Source organism: Periplaneta americana, chromosome 7 (assembly GCF_040183065.1).
Source record: "Periplaneta americana isolate PAMFEO1 chromosome 7, P.americana_PAMFEO1_priV1, whole genome shotgun sequence".
In the NCBI taxonomy this organism is placed as follows: Eukaryota; Metazoa; Arthropoda; class Insecta; order Blattodea; family Blattidae; genus Periplaneta; species Periplaneta americana.
In genome coordinates this window covers 14,286,402-14,307,551 of record NC_091123.1, presented here as the reverse complement: position 1 = coordinate 14,307,551, position 21,150 = coordinate 14,286,402, and the positions used below count along the sequence as shown (strand labels likewise).

Below are 21,150 nucleotides of genomic sequence, written 5' to 3'. Positions count from 1 at the left end.
CGTAAGGCTACTATCACTGTATATGCGGTTTGGATCTGTGTGGAGGACTGTTGAACTTCATTAGTAGAAGGGGTGGGAGTGAAGTACATTAAAAAACTCAGGTACAATAAAAATTGAAGTAAAAATAAAATGATGTCCCTGTATAATACATATTTCGAATGAATGAGATAGGAAGAAAAAGAAAGAAGAGTAAAAAGCAATGGAAAGTTATAATTAAAACGAAGACAGGATGAAAAGAAGAAAATGTGACAGGAGAATTGGATATGGAGAAATGGACGAATGAGGTTTTAATACTGAACTGGAAGCAGCGCACTCGGCTGTGTGGTAGCGTGCCGTCACGTGTCGCTGCTGTTGGAAGGCACCAGGCTCACATCCAGGGGGGCGGACAGGGATTCTTCCTCTCCTGCCGTCACTTCCTGCTCAGCGCTCGGACCGGAAGTGAGTCTGCCCCTTGGTTGTATGAAGTCGAAGCTCTCTTGTTTTTGTCTCCATGGTGCAGGATCTTCTCTGCTGTCATCAACAGCGTCTTCGTAGACTACAGAATAACAAAAATTCGATACAATACGGTGCAAATATTCTCTATATCCAGGGGCAGGATTAATCCTAAAACTCAAAATTTCAATACAGTTTTAGTCGGTTATTAAACGACGCTGTATCAACTATGAGGTTATTTAGCGTCGATTGGTGATAGCGAGACAATATTTTGCGAACTAAGGCCGAGGATTCGCCACAGATTACCTGACATTCGCCTTACGGTTTGGGAAAATCTCGGAAAAATCCCAACCAGGTAATCAGCCCAAGTGAATATCGACCCCACGCCTGGGCGCAACTCCGGATCGGCAGGCAAGCGCCTCAGCCGACTGAGCTACGCCGGTGGCTGGCTAAGTTTTGAAGGCCCCATTTGTGCTCAGTAAATATCGAGGCACCCAATTCTACGCAGTAAGTTATGCGAAGTAGCAACTCGCAGTGAGTGCCAATTATGGTACTGTGGTACCTATTTCTGTGCAGAAGTACTCATGGATCCTGTTATACCTATTAAGTACTCAGGGACCCTCTATGGCCAGTAAGCAGTGAAGGACCAAAGTACTCGCAGTAAGTACTCAGGGACCCAATTATGGTACCGATATATTCACTTTTGTATTCATGGTTTCTGTTATATCTATTAAGTCACACTCTACGGCCAGTGAGCAGTGAAGGATAAAAGTATTCACAGTAAGTGCTGAGGGACCCAATTATGGTACAAATATATTCACTTTTTCGCAGAAGTACTCATGGATCCTGGTATATGTATTAAGTACTCAGGGATCCCCTGTGGCCAGTAAGCAGTGAAGGACCAAAGTACTCGCAGTAAGTGCTGAGGGACCCAATTATGGTACCAATATATTCATTTTTTCGCAGAAGTACTCATGGATCCTGTTATATGTATTAAGTACTCAGGGACCCTCTACGGCCAGTAAGCAGTGAAGGACCAAGTACTTACAGTAAGTATTGAGGGACCCAATTATGGTACCGATATATTAACTTTTTCGCAGAAGTACTCATGGATCTTGTTATACCTATTAAGTACATAGCAACCCTCTATGGCCAGTATGGAGTGAAGGACCAAAGTACTAGCAGTGAGTGCTGAGGGACCCAATTATGATACCGATATATTTACTTTTTCGCAGAAGTACTTATAGATCCCGTTATATGTATTAAGTACTCAGGGACCCTCTACGGCCAGTAAGCAATGAAGAACTAAAGTACTCACAGTAAGTGCTGAGGGATCCAATTTTGGTACCGATATATTCACTTTTTCCCAGAAGTACTCATGGATCTTGTTATGCCTATTAAGTACACAGCAACCCTCCATGGCCAGTAAGTAGCGAAGGACCAAAGTACTCACTGTACGTACTGAGAGACTCAATTTTGGTACCGATATATTCACTTTTTCGCAGAAGTACTTACGGATCCTGTTATATGTATTAAGTACTCAGGGACCCTCTACGGCCAGTAAGCAGTGAAGGACCAAAGTACTAGCAGTGAGTGCTGAGGGACCCAATTATGGTACCGATATATTCACTTTTTCACAGAAGTACTTACAGATCCTGTTATATGTATTAAGTACTCAGGGACCCTCTACGGCCAGTAAGCAGCGAAGGACCAAAGTACTCACAGTAAGTATTGAGGGACCCAATTATGGTACCGATATATTCACTTTTTTCGCAGAGGTTCTCATGGATCTTGTTAATATGTATTACGTACACAGGGACCCTCTACGGCCAGTAAGCAGTGAAGGACCAAAACACTCACAGTAAGTATTGAGGGACCCAATTATGGTACCGATATATTCACTTTTTTCGCAGAGGTTCTCATGGATCTTGTTAATATGTATTACGTACACAGGGACCCTCTACGGTCAGTAAGCAGCGAAGGACCAAAGTACTCACAGTAAGTATTGAGGGACCCAATTATGGTACCGATATATTCACTTTTTTCGCAGAGGTTCTCATGGATCTTGTTAATATGTATTACGTACACAGGGACCCTCTACGGTCAGTAAGCAGCGAAGGACCAAAGTACTCACAGTAAGTATTGAGGGACCCAATTATGGTACCGATATATTCACTTTTTTCGCAGAGGTTCTCATGGATCTTGTTAATATGTATTACGTACACAGGGACCCTCTACGGTCAGTAAGCAGCGAAGGACCAAAGTACTCACAGTAAGTATTGAGGGACCCAATTATGGTACCGATATATTCACTTTTTTCGCAGAGGTTCTCATGGATCTTGTTAATATGTATTACGTACACAGGGACCCTCTACGGCCAGTAAGTAGTGAAGGACCAAAACACTCACAGTAAGTATTGAGGGACCCAATTATGGTACCGATATATTCACTTTTTTCGCAGAGGTTCTCATGGATCTTGTTAATATGTATTACGTACACAGGGACCCTCTACGGCCAGTAAACAGTGAAGGACCAAAGCACTCACAGTAAGTGCTGAGGAATCATTTATGTTCATAAGTAGACTATCAAAGTATCCACGCAGTAAATAGTTATGAATCCTGCTGTGCGAACTACTGGAAGAGTCATGTAGTCGTGATAGGAGTTTAGTGAAACATTACGAGTATTGTATCCAGATACCCACTTGTGAGTACTAAGTACTGAAAGATGTTACCGTGTTCGGTAATGTCCAGGTACTCACCTCTCCGCAGCACCTCGTCCTCGCAGCACTGCGCGTTGCTCTGCACGTCCACATGGAAGCTCCTACTGGCGAAGCCCGGGGTCTTCTTCTTGGGGTACAGGTTGAGGTGTACGATCATCTGGTGCTTGGCCTCGCCCGATGGTCCGGCGTGCGGGGGCCTGCTCCGGTGCCTGGTAGGTCGCAGCTGAGTGGCCTGCTGGTGGCCGCCGTCCTCCGCCATGGGGTAGATGTCCAGCATCACGCTCAAGGGCTTCGGCTTCTTCGCCGGCTCCTTGCCGAACGGCCTGTAGATGGCGGACGTGTAGGTGCCCGGGTACATCTGCACCACGGGCTCGTGGTGCTCCGTCTGTGTCGGAATAGGCTTCCCGAAGTTGATGGGCGGCCTCGGGAAGTACTTGTCGTTGGGGTTGACATCGAGGAGCCCCCAGCGCGTCCCATGCGGGCGGGAGGCGAACCGGATGGGCGAGAACCGGAAGTCGCTGTTTGCCAGAAGATTAACTTCAGACGGATCTGCGGGCTTGTACGCGTGGAAGGGGTCGGCTATGTAGGCGTGGCCATTCAGAGACGGATCCGACATCTTGTTCTGGTTGCCTGCCAGCAGGACTTCCTCCACGGACTCGTCGGGACGCGAATAGCTGTCCTCTTGCTCTGCGCCCGTCTTGTAGACCCCGGCGAACTTGATCTTACGCCCGGCGATCGTCTCCTGTTGCTTGTTGCTAGGCGACGTCTCGTCCGTGAGGTATTTGATGATGTCCTGGATGTTCTTAGCCTCGTTGGGGTAGCGGTAGCTGGTCAGCTGTGGGTACTTGCTTAGGCTGTAGTATGGAAACGAGTCCTTCTTCAGGGTGGCTGTGGTGTTGCGCGCCCTAAACGGCCGGGGCTCCTGAACCCGCGCCCTGTTCATGATGCGGCTCTGGATGGTCGGCTCGGGCGTCCAGTACACCGGGTACGGCTCCTTCTCTAGCACGCGCCCGTACTTCCGGTTGCTGAACCTCACTTCCGGTGCTGAGTAGGGCAGAGCTTCCGATAGGTTCTGGAAGGAAGCGGTGGTCGTGGGTTCTGTGCTCGTGTGGGTCGTACTCGTGGCGTGTGTCGTTGCCACCGTGGATACCTGTACCACGGAGGGCTCTGTGGTTGCTCTGAGCATTAGCAGATGTTGAACTGCATCCTTCTCCCTACGGGGCGGTCCATAGCCACCCACCACGTCCACCACTAAGAGCGTCACCTGAAACAAAGTAAAATGTACAGTATATATTTTTTTATTTTACTTGGTTATTTAGCGACGCTGTACGAGGTTATACAAATCTGCCTTTCAGGTAGTAGCTCCCTGTGAAGCAGGTAAAAAGGAAAAATTGTGACGGTGTCGTGTATAGTTCCTGGGGTAGCTCAGTCGGTAGAGCGTTCGCGCGCTAAGCGAAGGGTCCCGGGATCGATACCCGGCCCCGGAACAATTTTTCCTTGAAATTATTCAACTACGAGGTTATTTAGCGTCGATGGAATTGAAGATAGCGAGATGATATTTGGCAAGATGAGGCCGAGGATTCGCCATAGATTACCTGATATTTGCCTTATAGTTGAGGAAACCTCGCAAAAAACTCAACCAGGCAATCAGCCCAAGCGAGAATCGAACCCGCGCCCGAGTGTACAGTATGTATACTCGTATATGTGTATGTATGTATATATTATTTTATGGTTTATTTAACGACGCTCGCAACTGCAGAGGTTAATTATTATCAGCGTCGCCGGCGTGCCTGAAATTTGTCCCGCAGGAGTTTTTTTACATGCCAGTAAATCTACTGACATGAGCCTGTCCCATTTAAACACTCTTAAATGTCATCGACCTTGGCCGGGATCGAACCCGCAACCTCAAGCAAAGAAGGTCAGCGCTATACCAACTACGCTACCGAGGCCGACTGTGTATGTATGTATGTATGTATGTATGTATGTATGTATGTATGTATGTATGTATGCAGGTCATTAATTTCAAGTGATTACTGTTTGAGAGATTTCAAACAAAAAGTTTAATATAATTTCCCTCGTTTTTGTTTGTTTTCGAGATAAAAATTGTTTTATATTTCCCCTGTTCCAAAATATGGTATAGAAAGATGTAATTTATTCCGTTCCAAAATATGGTATACATTTGTTAAAGTTCTGAGTAATATAATGTAACTTTAATGCATCTTCTAGATACTTATTTGTATGATGAATTAACTTACTTACTTACAAATGGCTTTTAAGGAACCCGAAGGTTCACTGCCGCCCTCACATAAGCCCGCCAGCGGTCCCTATCCTGTGCAAGATTAATCCACTCTCTATCATCATACCCCACCTCCCTCAAATCCATTTTAATATTATCCTCCCATCTACGTCTCGGCCTCCCTAAAGGTCTTTTTCCCTCCGGTCTCCCAACTAACACTCTATATGCATTTCTGGATTCGCCCATACGTGCTACATGCCCTGCCCATCTCGAACGTCTGGATTTAATGTTCCTAATTATGTCAGGTGAAGAATACAATGCGTATGATAAATTAACATAGAACAAAATTAATAAATAAAGTACATTTCATTATAAGTGATGTCAAATTAATAAAAGAAAAATATATATTGTTTTGAGAGAGACTAATTAACATAAAAATTGCAATACATTACAACCCGTTTTTATACTACTGTTTAGCCTTAAATATTCTATTCAAAATTGACCGGGTAGGTGTCACATTTTATGCAATAGGAACACCACAGCAGGTGCCCATTTGATTTCTGTTCATAATGAACTGTTTAAATATTACAGTTTGATGCACTACAGAAGACTAGAAACATTCACAACTGCACTGTCTGATAGTCCTTTCACTACTGAACAAAATACCACACAGTGAAACATTTCGTGCGCGCATGTGCAATAATCAAACTTTTTTTTTTTTTTGTTCCTATACCATTTTTTTGGAACGGAAGAAGTATGAAAATTTCATCCATGTATTTTGGGTCCCTATCACCACGGCATGGCGCGTCCTCAGGTTGCGGATAGAAGAGACGGCCTCCAGATATGGAGGGTAGCTGCGAATATATTGAATAAGCAGTCGTGGACAGCCAATAAGGTGTGGTAGTCCAGTTTGTTCACCGAATATTTAATTAAGATTATGTCGAAGAGTTTAAAAATAGTATTTCTAATTTAGCTAATTTAATGTAAAATAAGGTCATTGTATTTCTATTTTTCCCTGTAGAGTTTGAAATGTTTTAATTTTTTTAACATGACATAAGCACCATTATTGTTCACGTTCTCTAGAATATTCAAATGAAATGGGAGAGTAGGTAATTGTCTTAATCTTTTCAATTCAGTTTGAAATAAGCGTGTCTTATTGTCTGCGTTTTCTGAACAATTCATTAAAATTAAGATGTAGAGTTTATTTTAAATTCTTCAAGATATTATTTAACGTGAAATGAGCAGTGTTCATTCTTCGCTCTCTAACACAGTTTAACCCTTAAATTCACAAAGTATCCTATAGGATACAACAGGTTAATAGGCTATTATGCTATAATTTTAATAGAACAATAGAAAAAAATTGGTAGGAAAATTAAAATTTCACAATATTATAATATTGTACATATAAAATATGGACATTGCGATAGTTGTTTTCTTTACGGTCCGACACGGTTTAATAAACTCGTGTGAGAAATGAAGCTTTGCCATTTTAGGGGTTAAACAATAGTTATCTCACGACGAATCTGGTTAGATCATTAAATTTTCAAGTATTCGAAGAAGTTCACGGACTGGCAGACAATGGCAGTACAAGAAGAATAGACATGATTGCCATCCCGCCAAATAACAACAATGGCTACATCATCGATCCCACCGTTAGATTTGAAAAACAAAAGAGCCAACCTGAAAAAAAAAACGACATCTATGTACGTACCGTTCCATATTTCATGGACAAATACGGTCTACAACAAATTGAAGTAATAGGCCTTATGGTTGAACTATTCCCGGTTTCTTCTTCCAGACCTGGCAACGTTTCGGCCTACAGAGGAAGGCAATTGATGACATCGTTCTTGCAGCTCTGAGAGGATCAATATTTATACTCCGCAACCATCTCTACGGTCAACAATGATCTTCAACTAATTAATTAGTAGCTACTTATTTATTCAGTCATTTCTTGTCGTTGTTGTAAGACTCCCTTCAACTTAAACATATGTATATTATTTATACTTCCAACTGCCTATTACACAATATGCTCTGTCTTTGTGGCAGCCTGTAATACAGGGAGCTGTTATCGCTTAGATAAATAAATAAAATAAACGCATTATCATTCATATTTTTTCTTACGACTTCAAAAACTATGTACATGACAATGACCTTCTATTCAGAATAAGCCAGGTGAAGGGATTGTTTAGAGCAACACAACCTGATGTCCATTCTCTACTTATTACAGCATTGCACGGTCTCATAATTCTCGTATTTTAAAATGCACGTTTTTCTGGAAAACTATTCAAAACATAGCAAAATGGTATTTGACTTTTTTATTGCCCTCTACTTACTTACTTACTTACTGGCGTTTAAGGAATCCGGAGGTTCATTGCCGCCCTCACATAAGCCCACCATCGGTTCCTATCCTGAGCAAAATTAATCCATTCTCTATCATCTATCATATCCCAAATCCCTTAAATCCATTTTAATATTATCTTCCCATCTACGTCTCGGCCTCCCCAAAGGTCTTTTTCTCTCCGGCCTCCCAAGTAACACCTTTGCTGTGGTCGTGCCAGAGAATCAGTCCCATTCCGAGGCTTATTTGAAGGATTCGTAACAAGCTCTGGGTTGTTAGCCCTTCGCCCAACCCCCAAGCTGGAGGACCACCCCTCATCGGCTGTCAGCGACTGCTTATTCAATATATTCACAGCTACCCTCCATATCTGGAGGCCGTCTCCTCGATCTGCAACCTGAGGACGCGCCATGCCGTGGTGATAGGGACCTACAATACATGGTTTTTGTTGCCCTTTACTAAGGGAAACATCCCTCAGAATTAATGACATTATTTATGACTCATTCTGTATTTTCTCACTCGCCCCAAACAATGAGAGGAGTTCTTGGGAGTTAAGACTCCCATCTTAGTCATAAATGTTTCTTTTCAATGCGATATGTTTTTGACTGGCATTAAATGTTATTAAGTCTGGTCCAAATCAGATCTCGTTTAAGGAAGACGCAAGCAAGCAATCTAATGATGATGTCATAACGCTTGTTTTCTTTTCGGAAGACGGGCTAGCTGCAGCAGTGGCAAATGAAGCTAATTTGTCATTGTACAAAGCGTCGAGTCACGTGGTCACGGCGCTCTCAAATCAACACTTGACTGGCAGAGCGCGCAGGCGTTGCAGTCGCTAATTAGTGCATTGTGTCAGGAGGCCGCGATGCTGCGCTCATTTGTTTACGTTGCCAAGCATTCATTAACGTTTTTATCCCGACTCTCATCTGTTTCATTGCCGTTTTTAACACAGGTTCGACACAATCTAACGAAACTTTTGCATTTCTCTATACGTACCCATAATGTGTGAACTGAAAGGCTCAGAAGTAAGGGAAAGTGTGGAGAGAGAATCTGTGCGAATATTTCTCTTTCCTGCATCAGTTACTGAAATTTTTCGCATTATGTATTAACTCATTACATGAAGCTGTACCGGAACTTATGTTGCTTTACTTGGGGGGCACGAATAAAAACTTCACATGAGCATTCTTAAGGTAATTTTCTATTTTTAAAATATTTCAAATAGAGCTAAATTATTTGAAATATTGTGTAAAAACGTATTAGCCAGAGACCTGCAAGAGAGCGATGCTTAACGATATCTGAGATCGGTTTTACCGAATGCTCTTCGTGTCTAATCGCTCGAGCTCGGGTTTGGCCTCCGCTCGCTCGAGCTCGCCCGGGGGATCGCTCCCCTGTCAGAACGAGCGCTCGCTTCAACCACAGTACGCGAAGCAGTATGCTACAATACTACGTAGTACAGCATTGGTAAAAATCGAATGAATTCATTTGATTATCAAAACCATTCGAAATAATAGAAATATTCACAATATCACTCGATTATTCATTGATTTTGCTTACCATACCACCGTATGAAGTTACACAAAATATGTACTCGCATAACAGAATACGTGTATGTTCCATTTTAAGATAATGGTAAGAGCTTCGAGTTCAGAATCATATGACGCAAAAATAGAATGATAAGCCTCGAATGTTCTGTGTGGTTGTAGCGTACTGACTCTTCTAACAGCCCCAGTATCTGACCCTGATCTTCATTAAATTAAACACCTGACCTACATGGCGATAAGAAAAAAGAGCGCTGCTCTCAGGCTATAGACCTACGTATAGAATGAGTAATCAACATACTGCAATGTTATTGAACAATTCATTCATGCATTCGAATGATTTAATCCTACAATGGAATAATCATTCGATTGCTTTCAACAATTATATATTTTAGTGGAAATTTAATTAATTACACATTTTTCTTTGTTTAGATTGAAAGAGCCTGAAATGATTTTCTGTATAAATATATTTCATTCCTACTCAGTTTAACATTTAACTTCAAAAACAAACTGAGACACAAATTTAATCGTAATTATATTGTAAATGCAAATGAAATGTTTGGTTATATTACTATAAAATGTATATAAAACCGAGAAATTACATTTAATATGTGATAACTAAAACTGTCTGTAGAAGTATGAAATGCAAATAATAAATTAGTAGCGATATATTTTGTTTCATCTCGAACGTAATATCAACTTTACTCATATTAGCTTGGGAATATTTTTATTTTTTATTGTAGTAGGTAATTTTACGACGCTTTATCAACAGCTTAGGTTATTTAGCGTCTGAATGAAATGAAGGTGATAATGCCGGTGAAATGAGTCTGGGGTCCAGCACCGAAGGTTACCCAGCATTTGCTCGTATTGGGTTGAGGGAAAACCCCGGAAAAAACGTTAACCAGGTAACTTGCCCCGACCGGGATTCGAACCCGGGCCACCTGGTTTCGCGCTGACCGTTACTCCACAGATGTGGACAATCCTATGTACTTTAAGGTATTCTTATCCCTTACTTCTCCGAATTTAGTCCAAGCAGAGTTAGTAACTGCTCTCCCTTTTTTTCCACTACTCTGACTCTGCTGATTTAATTTTATTTTCGGCATATACTTTTGACATCGTGTCTTGTAATCTTTTACCATCAACAGAGACGGTGTCCGAGCCTCTGCTTGAGATCGACGTCGATACTATTGAATCATCTTCAACATTCGTTTTGATGAAACGTACTGATTAGACAAGCCTACAATTCACCTACTGCTTACTGCTACCGGAAGAGCACTCATGAACACCGAGCGCTCGTCGTCAGACCCGATCGCTCGTTGTGTTGCTTTACTTCGTGATTTATCGGAAATATTCGTATATGATCGTCATTCATTCCGTCAGCGCCTTCCTGGACTGATAACGATATCCCGCGCTCGCTCTCTTGCAGGTCTCTGGTATTAGCTACCCTTTGTTACGTACTTATTAATGGAGCAAAATTCGTTCCAGCACCGAGTATCGAACCCAGGACCTTCAGCTTAGCACGCTGAGTGCTCTTATCATCTGAGCTATGCCGAGACCCGAATCACAGCGCTGGCCGAAGTCTATTCCTTTGTATCGTCAAGCTGAGGGTCCTGGGTTCGACTCCAGGTGCCGGAACGAATTTTTTTCCGTTAATAAGTATCTACGTGATAACTATACAAAGTAATTGACTACACAATATTGAATTGAATAGAGGGCACCGAGGTCCTCTAATAATATATACGGTATATACCCTTTGTTAATCTCAGCTATTATAAAAAACCAAGTCACTATTCATGTATTACGGTCTTGAAGCTTTGAAGAACCATAAGAAAAAAGTTTAGAGTTAACAAAATTTCTACATATTCATTACTTGTATCAAATGATGAACTGTTTATGGTTCTAAATTAATAATTATGTAATATATATATATATATATATATATATATATATATATATATATATATTGCTATGGAAAGTTCAGGATAGCACAAAGGGTTTGGAATTGAACGGGTTACATTAGTTTCTTGTCTATGCTCATGACGTGAATATGTTAGGAGAAAATTTTATAAAGTAATGGCAGTACCATCTTTGCAAATTGGATCAGAAACCTGACGATGACTGCAGCTGACAGTAAAAAATTACAGGCCTCTGAAATGAAGTTTCTAAGGTCAGTCAAGGGGTTACTGTATCGGATAAAATTAGAAATGATAAAATAAGAAAATAAGAGAAGAATTGATGATCTTTTCCCTAGAAGAAAAAATTAAGAATTATAGAGGTCAGTGGGCAGAACATGGCAATAGAATGACACGAGAAAGAACCCCAAGAAGAATGATGAATTTATTATAGACCTAGAGGGAGAAGACATCCGGGAAGACCTAGGAAGCGTTGGACGGATACACTATGAAGCCGAAACAGGCATGTGCCTATCCCTTGAATTGAAGAAGAAGAAGAAGAAGAAGAAGAAGAAGAAGATGATGATGATGAAGAAAATTCACAAACGATTAGGGAAAACACGGAAATTCGCAAGTATAGCTAAGTAAACCCCGAAACGACGAAGTAGGGCCTATATGATTATGTCTCATGACCAGAATTATGTACGAAACGGAAATACAATGGAGATTTATCTTTCGAAGAGGTGGAAAAATTCAAATATCTTGGAGCAACAGTAACAAATATAAATGACACTCGGGAAGAAATTAAACACAGAATAAATATGGGAAATGCCTGTTATTATTCGGTTGAGAGTCTTTTGTCATCTAGTCTGCTGTCAAAAAATCTGAAAGTTAGAATTTATAAAACAGTTATATTACCGGTTGTTCTGTATGGTTGTGAAACTTGGACTCCCACTATGAGAGAGAAACAGAGATTAAGGGTGTTTGAGAATAAGGTTCTTAGGAAAATATATGGGGCTAAGAGGGATGAAGTTACAGGAAAATGGAGAAAGTTACACAACGCAGAACTGCATGCATTATACTCTTCACCTGTCATTATTAAAAATATTAAATCCAGACGTTTTAGATAGGCAGGGCATGTAGCACGTATGGGTGAATGCAGAAATGCATATAGAGTGTTAGTTGGGAGGCCGGAGGGAAAAAGACCTTTCGGGAGGCCGAGACATAGATGGGAGGATAATATTAAAATGGATTTGAGGGAGATGGGATATGATGGTAGAGACTGGATTAATCTTGCACAGGATATGGACCGATGGCGGGCTTATGTGAGGGCGGCAATGAGCCTGCGGGTTCCTTAAAAGCCATTTGTAAGTAAGTATATATTGCCATATAAAACTCTAATGGTGCCAAAGTTAGACTATGTTTAAGTGGCAAGAGAAAACAATAAAATTAGCTATATAGAAGAAGTTGGAAGATATAGATTCTTGTATGTTTTGTTTTCAGGAATTAAAAGTTTTGATTTTACCAAGTTTATATACTTTAACTTACTTGCTATATATAATAAGTTGCCTATTAGAAATAATACTAGTCTTGTACTTTCTTATGTTATATTAAACAGAACATAAATGAATTTTAGTTATATAGGTCTATGCTTAAAATTATTTAATGATTTGCCACTATCTGTACGGACCTTAACAGTGAATCAATCCAAGTCACCGATAAAATAATAGTTAAAAGACAAGGCTTAGTACATCATAAGTAAAACCCAAGATCACATATAACAGGTTGATCACTCTTATCGGCTTTGAAGGCAATAACTTTTATCAATTTCACTATGCTGCCATCTAGCGACGGTAGAAGAAATCACGTTATCACTCCCATTTCAATTGCATGGAGCAACTGTACTTTCATCTAGCGGTCGTTACTAATCCACAGTGGCGAGCCTGGTGGTTGTTCTCTTCTACATGTTACCGTTTTTAATATGGTTATGGCCAATCTGTTATATATGTGATCAGGGGTAAAACTGAGGAACATAAATACAGAGTTTAGAGAGAGAAATAAAGAAAGTTATAGCTGCCCTTTCTAAGAATTACCACGAAAATATAACCTATTCATCAATGCAAACAAGATAATATTTTAATTTATGTGTGTTAATAATTTTAATGCAATAGTACAATAACTGTTTTTGTTTTGTTTATGTCATTTTGAATCAGCAGCTATCACTTTCAAAAAGTTATTACATTTTAATTTTTAAGATTATAAATGATTGTGTACTATAGCTAAAGAATCTCTTAAGATTTGTAGACCGATGTCCTTCCATTTATAGAGCTACAGTCAAAGTGTATATTTTTATAATACATAAATCAGCCTTCCGCTAAACCTGTAGGGGAAGCGAACATAATCTGGGGGTGAGTCTCATATGCACCATAGCTAATCTTTATGATTCACGTTTACCGTATGGAACTGTGAATGGAGTTTAATCTTGTGTCATGAACGCATAACAGTTACTCTTTTGTTATTAGCTGATTCAAAATTGAAACAACAGATTCCAGGGATATCCTGAACTAGCACCAACAGATAGCGCGCGTGTGCTTTGCATGTGCGTTTGTTTTCCAGTATTTAAACACTGAGGATTTACGCATTGTACAGTATTGGTATATTAAATACTCTTAAAAACAACTCAAAATGCCAAATTCTTGTTGTGTTTCTATATTTAAAAACCAGAGAAAGCTTTTTGTCTCCAATCAGGTATCGAAAGAATCTGCATATATTCTTTCAACCTAAAAAATGTAACTAATTAAATTGTATCACGCTCCGTGGCGTCGTGATCTAAGGCATCCTGCCTAGGACTCGCGTTACGGAATGCGCGCTGGTTCGAGTCCTCATGAGGGAAGAAATTTGCTCATTAAATTTCGGCCAGTGTATGGGACCGGTGCCCACCAGCATCGTGTTGCACTTTGGGAGCTACGATAGGTAGCGAAATCCGGTTACGCAAACCAGCTATAACAGCTGGAGAGCTCATCGTGCTAACCACACGATACCTCCATTCTGGTTGGATGATCGTGCACCTCTGCTGCGGCATGTGGCCGTGAGGCCAGCAGCCGGCTGGTCGGTCTTGGCCCTTCATGGGCTGTAGCGCCACGGATTATTATTAATTAAATTGCACCTCTCCTTCAAGTAAGGAGGTAAGGATGTTTATTACCTAGGACGATCCGTAGTGAAAAAAAAAATGTATAGGCCTATGAATAGTCTAATATAGTCTATGTATAAAATGAGAAAGCAGGGGAACCTTGACTCCAAAAATTCATTTCGTTAATAATGCCTTTAATGTAGACCAGGCGTCCTCAACTGACTGTAGCGCTAGTTACGTACAGCGTCTCGCCTGCTGTGTAGCGATGTCTGTGCAGGCGCAAGGACACCGTTCTCTGTAGTGCACAGAGACGGACCAGAAATGTCAGAAGAAGGGATGTCCGATAGGCTATCCACGCCATTGAATTTGTTATTATGGGAAGAGTCATTTCTATTTGCTGAAAAGTCGGGAGTGTCCACGTGTTTGGTTTGTGGTAAAGTTCTGAATTAAAGTTATAAATAACAGAAGAAATTTCAACCTACAACGATATTATTCGTCCTATCACTCAAATGATTATGAAAAATATAGGGGAGAAGAACGAACCACTCCCATCCAAAAATTACTAATTACCAAAGACAGCAGATGGGGTACGTTATCAGTGGACACAAGTTTACTATACCGAGAGCTTTGATTACGTCACGAGGTGGGGGAAGGGGTCTTACCTACAAGGTACAGTCCTTGTATGCGCAGAGCTCTCTGATGTTACACGTGCTATCTTAGATAGTTTTCAATACCTGTGCATTTCCTGGGGTATTTGAATTTCCTGTCTTCTGCATAGTCTACTTTATTGGTCCTTCTACACTACTGGGTGTTCATTTCAAAGTGTGTCATGACGTCACTGTTGAGTCACCGATTTGAAGCGAGTTTCAGCTTATATGTCAGAGAAGTTGCCTATTATTCAAGGCGTTCTTCAATCTGAACTTGAGAACGTGTACGGTATAACTTGAACGTCGCGTCGTAGCAACAGATGGCGGTCTGTACTGTCTGTGTGCTACCATAACCTCTTTCGAACTGTGTTTTGCGCCGGCAAGTCGTACGCAGGGTATTTGTTATCATCGGTTGCGTACGGTAACATTCCACAACACAAATCAAATGCTCCGTGTCCATGTTGACCGTCGAAGTTAATGTCAACAAATACGTAAGTAATCGTCTTAACCCTCTCCCCATATCCCGACAGTACGTATTTCCAAACAGTTCACATTCCTGCCACTACCAGCGTTATCGTACGCATCGGTACGTACTCTTCAGAATGAACGCCGTACTTGCTAGGCAACTTCTCTGCCTCCTAGGTAATACACCTTTGCGGAAGTGTACGAATATTGAATTCTCTAGGCTCATCGGCTAGCCACATGACGGCATACAGCGAGCCATGACACACTTTGAACTGAACACCCAGTATTTCCTGTATTCACTTTTTTCCTATCGCAGTCCTAATTAGTTCTATTTGTGTTTACCGTAAAGCATTTGTTTGCTTTTACATTACAACATAGTTTACGATATGCCGAAAGAAAAGAAGCCTCGGCATGTACAATTGCAGCGATTTGTTGAGGAGTTCGGATCGCAGCACTTTCCTACAGATGGTGAAAAACTTACATGCATGGTGTGTAAAGTCGATCTACTGGGGAACAAGAGACACCATGTACAAAAACACTACAACTCTAAAAGACACAAGGAATATTTTAAGTTATTGAATTCGAAAAAAGTCGAAGCTATTCCCACGAGTTCAAATGTGGAATGTGATTTTTACCAATACTTGTGCCACATGTTCGTTAGGGCAAATATTCCATTTAAAAAACTGGAACACCCATGTGTCAGATCATTTTTGCTCAAATATACAGGTAGAACACTACCCCAACAATTTACTCTGCTTACGGGTTATTTAGCAAAATGTTATGAAGATGTCTTACGTGAAATTAGAGAAACCTTAGAAGATGAAAAATTGTGGATATCTACAGACGAAACGACAAATATTGCAAACAGATCTGTTGCTAATGTTATTGTTGGGGCACTTCAAAGTGAAGGTATGGGCAAAAAGTTTCTATTGACATTCGAAGAGGTAGAGAAAGTAAATCGTGTTACCATTGCAGCTCTGTTTGAAAAATCAATGCGAATATTGTGGTCTGACGAAATGAAAGCAGAAAAGCTTAATGAAGTATATTGACGTGCACTGTAACAAATGTAGTCATGAAGAGCAAAGTAGTACAAAACAGAATACTATGTTTTCTATGTTGTATTTATATACAATATATTGTTCTTATGTAGCTACATTAATATCATGTAACACAGAACTATGTATGTTGTAATTAAATGCATAATATAAACAATAGGTTATTTAATATTACAAAGTGAAATTACTGAATAGTAAAGATAATTTGCTGCAGGAACTGTACTCCAGTCGTTGTTATTGTAGCGACACGATGACATTCACCCCCTCCCTTCCTTGCTCTCTAATACATCGCGATATAGTGCATGTAGCAGTTAACTTAACGGTTTACGTACACGAAATGCTCTCTCTGCTAATTACTAATGTGTATAATAATAATAATAATAATAATAATAATAATAATAATAATAATAATAATACTAGTAATAGTAATAATAATAATACTAGTAATAGTAATAATAATAACAAACATTACACATTCTTTTTCTAACTCCATCAGTACAAAAGTACAGTACATTATGCAACGAGCCTATAAAGGTAGTAATTAAGACACGAGTATGTTTATGAAACGAGCGCAAGCGAGTTTCATAATTTTCATACGAGCGTCTTAATTAACATTATAGGCAAGTTTCATACGACTTTTTATGCTCGACCATATTTCTAACTTGAAATTATTCATAAGTATTCATGTTATTCTTATCTGACTGGGGAGCGGAATTGACCTTGTGCAATATCTCGTAAATTGTGAGATGTGCGCAGACGCGAAAGTATTGATTTTTTTTTTCGAGAAACAAATGTCATTGACCTTTATATAATCTAGAGAGTAAAATAAACATTAATCTTGATATAACCTTGAAATTGATTTAGACATTGAAAAACGAGATGACAAATTGAATTTATTTGAATATTATTTACAATTAACGCTAATTATTATAGTAACAGAACATAACCTTCCGCGACAGTATTGCATTTCCAGCCTCCGTGACGTTTCGCTAGTTGTCTTTCGATTGCATATCCGAGAATAATCGATACTTGCGCTTTCATATTGCTACAATGGTGTTTTCTGATTGGTGGAACACCTGAACTTTAATGAATAGGTGTACTTTAATGAGGTCCATTAAAGGGCTGCTACCAGGTATATAATTACTACATTTCGGCATGGTCGAACATAAACTAATTTTTGCAATTCGTTATCTTAAAGTAAGTTTAATAAGCTCATTTGGCATTTACTATGTTAATAGAAGCGAAAAATGTTTGTTAGATATACTGTACAGGAAAACAATTCTCTTATATACGCTGTAGTTTGATGGAGAATAAGTATTGAATATAGTTTATTAATTTTTAATAGTTGTACATATTTGTGGTCTTTATTTTCATGTAATAATTTAGTTTACGGTTGTTGAAAAAAGGAATAATTTATGTTAAACATAAAATTGAAGAAATTGTTTCTAGCTTTAGGAACAAAATGGGTCGTTAAACTCAGTGTATTATTTGGCTGATTTCAGCATATTTAATGTGCTCTGTTTGTTTACTAATTTGCCAGAAGAAATTAATGATTGCATGTATCAAATTCTTTAAGTTATAGGATAAATTTTATTACATATATTTCAAATAGAAACACATGGAATAATGCATAACCAATAGGCTGTAAGAGTATAAGAGATGCCGGACAACGCTTGAATGACTGTACTGGTAGACCGCCACTGACCCGGTTTCAACTATCATCCCCTCCCCTCTCCCGCACAGCGACTGATTCATGTGTAGACTTGTGCTCTGTGCAGCTCCAGCCAGCACGACTGTGCGATCGGTTGACGACGCCTGCTGTAGACTAATTATTAAAACCAGGTTTTCACTTCCGATTTTCAAAATCATCCTACATAGTATTCAAAACTGCATGTCCTTAACGTACAAAACACAGGAATAATCGTGATACTACTGCGATCACATTATATCGTCCTATTAAAAACTGCATTTGATCTTTCTGCAGCTAAAGAAAAAAATACGAGATATTCAAGCCCTATAGTCCCTTCCCTATAAAAAAAAACACATTGGTGGCTGCATATCCTGTTTTCTCGTACGGTACTTACAGTACTAATGATTAAAGAGGCAATATTCACCTTCGACGAAGTTCCTAATTTTTTATTCGTTCCCAAGTTCTCGTTTAGGTTCACGAACATTCAATCTACTCATATCTATATTCTGCATACTGCAGATTTCCTCATCCATCTCTTATGGGGAATCGCTCAGTATTCTACAAGTTTACGCTATCATTTATTGTAAATTAAATTAAATTATGAGGTAAGAAAATACTGAATTATATTAAATTATACTAGGTTATACAAAATAATTATAATTATAATTTTGACACGCACAGAAAATCAACAAGCGGGAGAACATAATCAACTGTAGCATATGACATAATATTGCCCTACAAGTTGTGCCGTTCGGAACGCTCCTGCCATCTAACGGTAAAACTTCGCGTAAGATATCCCTACAGAGGCCTATAGGTGTAGGTTTCGAATTCCATCAAGGAACGATGAGGACCATGAAAAAAATTGACTGGAGATTTGAGGAAATCTCTATGATTGCTAGTTAACGTCTATCCAAGAAGTAGGGCAATGGAATTAGGATAAATAAATACAATTTGCTGGAAGATTTAAGTGTGTTTAGTGAACGGAATGAAATAAGCTATGAATAAAAGTCAATCCTACACTAATAACTAGGGACCAGATTTGTAGGATTTTACCAATTTTTTTCTTGCTTCTACCTCCTAATTTCTTCAATACTTTTCCGAATAATGATCGTAGCAGTTGTATATAATACAGGGTGGACCGCTCGAATGTACCTAATTTCAATTGTATGTGATTGGTTGAAGATAGAACCCTACAGTAACGTTTATATGAAAGGAAAACTCAACAAAGGTTCGATATGCACATCACCATCTCTCTACGTGAGCTCCAGCTGTCACTGTGACGATATAATAATAATAATAATAATAATAATAATAATAATAATAATAATAATTTATTTATTTAATCTGGCAGAGCTAAGGCCAGTAGGCCTTCTCTTCCGCCCAGCCAGACTCTAATTCTAATTAAATACATTTGCTTACATAGTTATTACATTAATATCTAGATCATAAAACAACATGAAAGTAAATAATGAAAATTGGATAACTAATGTTAGTGTGACAATAATAAACATGGATAAGAAATAGTTGTTATAATAATAATAATAATAGTAAAAATAATAGTAATAATAATAATAATAATAATAATAATAATAATAATAATAATAATAATCATGAGATAATTTAGATATTTATCTGTGATATATATAGCAATTAAACATTGAGAAACTTGAAACAGCTATTACTGTTAACAAGAATTGTTAGAAAAATATCTAGTTAGCCTATTCTTAAATTGGTTTGATGTCTGACAGTCCCTGACATTACTCGGTAGGGAATTCCAAAGTCGAGGAACAGCCACAGTGAAAGAAGATGAATACGAGGATGTTCGTAGGGAGGGAATGGATAATATTGAGGAGTGTTGTGATCGTGTGTCTACAGTAGGTTATGATGGGTGGATAAATTTTGGAAACGAGACGCAAGATAGACAGGAGTGGAGAAATGCAATATGTGAAAGAGAAGGGAAAGACAGTGGATTTTCCTACGATCTTCTAGACGGAGCCAGGACAACATTTCGAGGGATGGTGTTACGTGATCAGCCCGGCGAATATTGCAGACGAAACGGACGCACATATTATGAACACGTTGTAGTCTTTGCGTCGAAGTAACGCTTAGGTCAGTAAACAGAATATCACAGTAATCGAAGTGGGGCGTCACGAGTGTTTGCACTAATATTTTTTTCATGGAAAAGGGTAGAACATTCTTCAATCGTCTAAACGAGTGGATTAATGAGAATACTTTTGTGCGAGATCGTGCGTATTTGCTTGTTTTCCGCACAGAACGAATACGCGGTAAGTGTGAAATACCACATTCAGTATTCCCAACGTAACACACATAACAATTTCCCTCTTCTTACCGCTTAAGCGCGACATTCATTTTACTGCTTTAGGCTTTTAATATATTATTTTTAGAGATGTTTAACATAGTAATAATTATAAATTGGAAACTTACCACTGCAATTTCACCTAAATTGCACTGTTAATTATTGTTTTTAAATATTTGCAAAAATTAAGTAAAGTCTACTACTCCACGAAACTTATTGCATTCCTGATACAAGTAACATTAAGGAAGCCGTGAAAAAATCAACGAGATTCCAGGTGCCGATGTTATTACTGCAATATGTTATATAAATAATATTGTTAAAATATTAAAATGAAAAATAAATCATTACATAACTTTACCGTTTGTTTTAAGTTCGCATTTATAGACTGGGGGAAAAAAAGACAGACGTATATCACGGCCTGCTGGAGTATAGTAAACACAGAAAACATTTTACAGCAACAATGTTGAAGAAAGATATTTTGGTGTTCCGAAGTTGGTGTCATTAAACAGAAACCAACATGGAGATTTCATTGCAACTAATTAGAAATTCGTCTTTCAGGTATGCAATAAACGATCTTCGCAAAAAATAATGTACGATACACGAGCGGTATGTTTGTTTTCATGTTATCGGAAATTAAAAAAGCTCAACTACGTTTCGCTTTTTCAATCTTTTCCTCGACCATGAAAACGTCAACATA

The 21,150-nt window shown here is 39.1% G+C and overlaps 1 protein-coding gene and 1 non-coding gene across 2 annotated transcripts in view; one reads left to right on the top strand and one right to left on the bottom strand.

The window, feature by feature from the left end:
• The window catches only part of LOC138702931 (uncharacterized), a 67,688-nt gene that overhangs the window by 15,494 nt on the left and 31,044 nt on the right, over window positions 1-21,150 (bottom strand). Inside the window, exons 3-4 of the mRNA XM_069830340.1 lie at window positions 3,191-4,415; window positions 300-535 (exon numbers count right to left, since the gene is read on the bottom strand). Of these exons, the coding sequence (XP_069686441.1) occupies window positions 336-535; window positions 3,191-4,415 (1,425 nt within the window). The 3' untranslated portion in view covers window positions 300-335. The remainder of the gene's footprint in view (window positions 1-299; window positions 536-3,190; window positions 4,416-21,150) is intronic.
• On the top strand, window positions 4,565-4,638 carry TRNAS-GCU (transfer RNA serine (anticodon GCU)). The gene has a single exon. It is a non-coding gene; the product is annotated as a tRNA-Ser (tRNA).